The sequence below is a fragment of the Cyprinodon variegatus genome, unplaced genomic scaffold (assembly GCF_000732505.1).
Source record: "Cyprinodon variegatus isolate N-32 unplaced genomic scaffold, C_variegatus-1.0 Scaffold1840, whole genome shotgun sequence".
Classification (NCBI taxonomy): Eukaryota; Metazoa; Chordata; class Actinopteri; order Cyprinodontiformes; family Cyprinodontidae; genus Cyprinodon; species Cyprinodon variegatus.
In genome coordinates this window covers 73,682-77,968 of record NW_015152293.1, presented here as the reverse complement: position 1 = coordinate 77,968, position 4,287 = coordinate 73,682, and the positions used below count along the sequence as shown (strand labels likewise).

Below are 4,287 nucleotides of genomic sequence, written 5' to 3'. Positions count from 1 at the left end.
GATTGGCCACAGACTCGTGACGCCTTCCCTTGATGCAAGAAGGAGCTCTGATCACAGATCAAACTCTGGTTAACCTGCAGCTGAAATTATCCTTTTTAATATCTATATTCTAGAAACATTGCCCAGTGACCGTGTCTAGAACTACAACAACCAGAAAGACTCCATGTAATGAGCCAGATGTTAAACATCTGCTGCTTTCTGCTCATTTTAAACCAACAGGTGAAGTTTTAGTAAAAACTGAACCATGAAACACAGCAGCCAAGCTGAAAGAACCAAGGTTCCTGCCCAGTATGGAACCAGAACCACTGGAGAACCAAGGTTCCTGCCCAGTATGGAACCAGAACCACTGGAGAACCAAGGTTCCTGCCCAGTATGGAACCGGAACCCTGGAAGCAGGATGGAGGACGGAGCTGCAGAGTAAATCAAACAAATCCAGGATGTTTGAACGTTTACTGACATCAGCATATTAACAACGACTTTTTTCATTTGATGCCCACCGGTTCAAACCAGTTAGCTGACTGGTGGAGAACTGGAAGCTGGAGCAGAGAGCAGAGCAGCCGCTGTGATGAGTGCAGGGTTCTGATCATCTACACACCTGTTCATGTCACCTGCATCATGGAACCTCCACAGCACCTTAGAAAGGTCCTAGCTGCTAAAACCACCATGATCTGATGAAAGGATTGATCCACACTCACTGTAAACAAATAATCTGGGGGCCCCTGGGGGCCCCTGGGGCCACCAAGTCAGCTGCAGCGTTTTGACAAAGAAGAGTCTAAACCCTAGAAGTTACTGCACGGAGCTGCCTGTTGCCATGGTGATCAGATAAACGGAGGATTTAGTGGTTGTCAGGCGTTTTCAGGCACTTCGTCATCCTCCTCTTCCTCATCCGCTCCTGCAACAGTCAACAGAGCAGCAGGTGAGTTGCTAAGGAGACGGGAAGCATCAGGGGGAAGTCGTCCTCGTACCGTTCCAGGTCAGGTGATCGGCTGCCGTCAGCTCACTGGATTTCTCATCTTCACTTCCAGTCGATGGTCGATGGTCTGAGTTCTGTGACGGATCCGGGTTCTGTCCCTCTGTGGCGCCCGGTGATGCCTGAGACCCGCCATCTTCTTCTTCTTCTTCTCTTGCCTCGGTCTCTTCCTTCTCCTTCTTGGCCAGCTCTGTGCAGAGAGGACAGAAAAAGAAGATTCAGTTTCAGGATCCAGCTGGACTCCATCGCAATCAGGCTTTCAGTGGGGGGAAGGCGCCACCCACTGGTCACCTGTAATACCTGCATCTTGGAAACATCATCTAGATTTGCTCTGGAACTCACTGGCTAAGAAGAAGGTATATTAACATCTGAATAAACTGCTTTTCACCTTTTTGAATAACAAGTTTACTGATGTGATATTTTCACCACAAAAGGAGCGTTTATTTTTAATTCCACTTAAAGTAATATTTTTAAGAAGACTCACTACTTCAACCAATGAAAACCTAAGAAGCGTTAAACAAACTTCATCCAGACGGTTCAGGTTTACGTTCGAACCAGAATCACTTTTAACTGATCGATCTGCAACCTGCTGAGGCTGATGTTCACATCCAGCTCTGAAACATTAGCTGCTAGAAGTTTGCTATTGTTCATTTCTTTTATTGGATTTAGTTTTTTCTAAGAATTGTTTAGAACATTATATTTTCTTTAGTTAACATGATTTTAAATGTATATTCTCAGTAGCTTCTTAATTAAAAACATCCTGAATGAGAACTGGAGGTTTTTGGATTTTCTGTTGTTCGACCATCAGAAGGTAAATAATTCCATAAACAGACAGTATTGGTCAATTGGTCTCTTTTTATACGTCGATGCTTTTTGAACATCCCTTCAGTTACTGATTTAAACATTATTAGTTTGTTTTTCCCATCAATATTTGATCTTTTACTTTCATGTTTCTTTTATAATTTCATATGAAATACTTTGAAGTCCATGGCTGTGACATAAAAAAGCCAAAGAGGATGAAAACGTTGCCAAGTTGCTGCCTCTAAAAGCAACAGAGCAACTCTTCTCTTTCCACCACAGCTGCTCTGCAAACTGAAATAAATCAACGTTTCTGTGTATTAACCCTGAATTTGAGCAGGAAAATAAATTGATCTGCTGATGGAAGCAATATTTTTACTCTTAAAATAAGATAATTAGATCAAATGCACCTTAAAGACAATCCAATAGGTTTTTTTTCTTATTTTAAATGTAAATTGTTTTGTTTTATTGGCAAGGTGTCTAAATTACCTCCTCAGTTCAAGAAAAAATGCACTTATTTAGATTTCAGTTTTTTTGTAGCATGCAAAAGAAAATAAAACTATTTTCTTTCATCTGAACTCAAAATGTGTACGGCACTATTTTTATTTTAGAGGCGTTAAAGAAATACGGTCACAAATTAGTAGCAGTTAGTGGGAGGAGCCAGAGGTTCTTCACAGGGCGGTTAACCGTCCAACCAGAGAGAACCTGTTTCTGTTCCTGCAGTCATTTAGAACTGAATCCAATCAGTTTCTGTTTTCAACCTCAGATCCTCATCAAACACGCGGTTCGCATCACTTTCTCTGCCTGAACTATCATCCTGCTTTAAACCTGGGATCCCTCGGTGTTTGGTGTCGGCGTACCGTGAACTGACAGCTCCTTCCAGCGGTCCTTGTTGCTGGTGATGACACCGGAGAGGTGCTGCCTCAGAGCTGGCAGGTCGATCGCCGTCAATGAAAAATTCATCTGTCCATCCTCACTGTTTCCATGGCGATTGCTGCTGTGTCTCTGTACGGACTCGACAGTGACTGAGCCACTTCCTGTCAGGCTGGATGAAAGCAGAGCCTCAGTGAGGTTTGATGGAAGGAGACCAGAGAAAATCTACGCATGATAAGAACAAAACGCTGCAAAGGGATGAAGGACTAAAGGGTCACTGAGAACGAGGCCTTGAAGTGAAACCAGTGAGTGGGAATCATTATGGCGGCTGCTAACAGTCTGGAAGGGAGCGGGTTGGTGTGATTACACACATGTCTGGTGCAAAGAGAAACAAAGTGATTCCCACCGACTCCCTTTGTTTAACTGAGCAAATCATTTTTTCCTTTACGGACCAACATGAGCAGCGCTTCAGAAACAGCAGAAAACAAGAAAAGACCAAGTTACTAAAACAGGAAACAGTTTGATTCTTTTTGTGTTGGCAGCTTGAAAGACCCTCTGAGGCTTCCTTACTTCATCTGTTTCCCTTTCCAGGACTTTATGAGAAATCAGAACATGCCTCTGAACCATTTTAGAAATATCTGCAGCTTCATGCTGAGATATTAGACCCTTCATTTTCCCGTTCCCTTATCTGCTACCTGGACCTTCTGGCTCCGGTCTCTCTGGCCTTCCTGTCCTCTTCTATCAGAGGTCCAATCACCTTCTCTGTTGTTTCGATGAGGACGGTGAACGTCGGCTCTACGATGAAGTCAATGAAACCTGTGAGTGAAGGGTTAAAGACGAAGAGGTGAGGGACGCTGAGATCCTGCAGAACCAGGAGCTCAGATCAGTGTTTACGCACCAATCTGTGACTGGGCGATCATGGTGGCTTTACGGTCACAGAGGGGAGAGAAAGGAAGGCCGAGTTCCACCTCTTTATCTCCCTAGAAGAAGAACAGAGCGATGGTGGATCTTTGACGCTTTCTGTGGTAGAAACCTCAGTTCTCTGGTTTAATTTGCAGCTTCAGCCACTTTGTTCACTTTAGAAGAAAAGACATGATGTTCCTTTCTGGCCCCTGGGGGCCAAATATGTTCATAATGGTCTGGATTTGGCCGTCAGGCCTTGATTGGGACACATGGGCGGTAGATCTAGAAAACATCTAAGCTGAGGGTCTAGAGCTCATGTCTTTGCAGAGTGAGGACGCATTCTGAAGCGCCGGGACGTCTGAGGACAACGGGGCGAATCATCCAGTTAGGATTCACATCTGGATGGGAGAGACTAGTTAACATCTGCTCCAAGTCATGGGATTAAAATCCAACTATCTACCAATATTATTCCACTTATCTTTTATTTCTAACGGTTTTTGAATCTCTGAGCAAAGTGACTCAGTGGTTCCAGGAAACGGATCTTAGTTTTTCTGGGGGATGCAGAGGTTTAGATGTGTACCTGTCTGAAGAACTCTTCCATCAGGCTGTGAGTCCAGTGGTAGTGCAGCGGCCAGGCTTTGGCAGGATGACTGATGTCTGCTGCGTGGAGCATCAGAGATAAAACCTTCACTTTGTCTATCCTGGAGAAAGACGAAGACACAGAATCAGGATCCGCCCAGCGG

The 4,287-nt window shown here is 44.3% G+C and overlaps 1 protein-coding gene across 1 annotated transcript in view; it reads right to left on the bottom strand.

The window, feature by feature from the left end:
- Window positions 1-274: 274 nt before the first annotated feature.
- LOC107104673 (calcium/calmodulin-dependent 3',5'-cyclic nucleotide phosphodiesterase 1A-like) overlaps window positions 275-4,287 on the bottom strand; it is a 43,051-nt gene continuing 39,038 nt past the window's right edge. The window contains exons 11-16 of the mRNA XM_015404722.1: window positions 4,125-4,245; window positions 3,540-3,621; window positions 3,337-3,457; window positions 2,629-2,813; window positions 966-1,160; window positions 275-892 (exon numbers count right to left, since the gene is read on the bottom strand). Of these exons, the coding sequence (XP_015260208.1) occupies window positions 846-892; window positions 966-1,160; window positions 2,629-2,813; window positions 3,337-3,457; window positions 3,540-3,621; window positions 4,125-4,245 (751 nt within the window). The 3' untranslated portion in view covers window positions 275-845. The remainder of the gene's footprint in view (window positions 893-965; window positions 1,161-2,628; window positions 2,814-3,336; window positions 3,458-3,539; window positions 3,622-4,124; window positions 4,246-4,287) is intronic.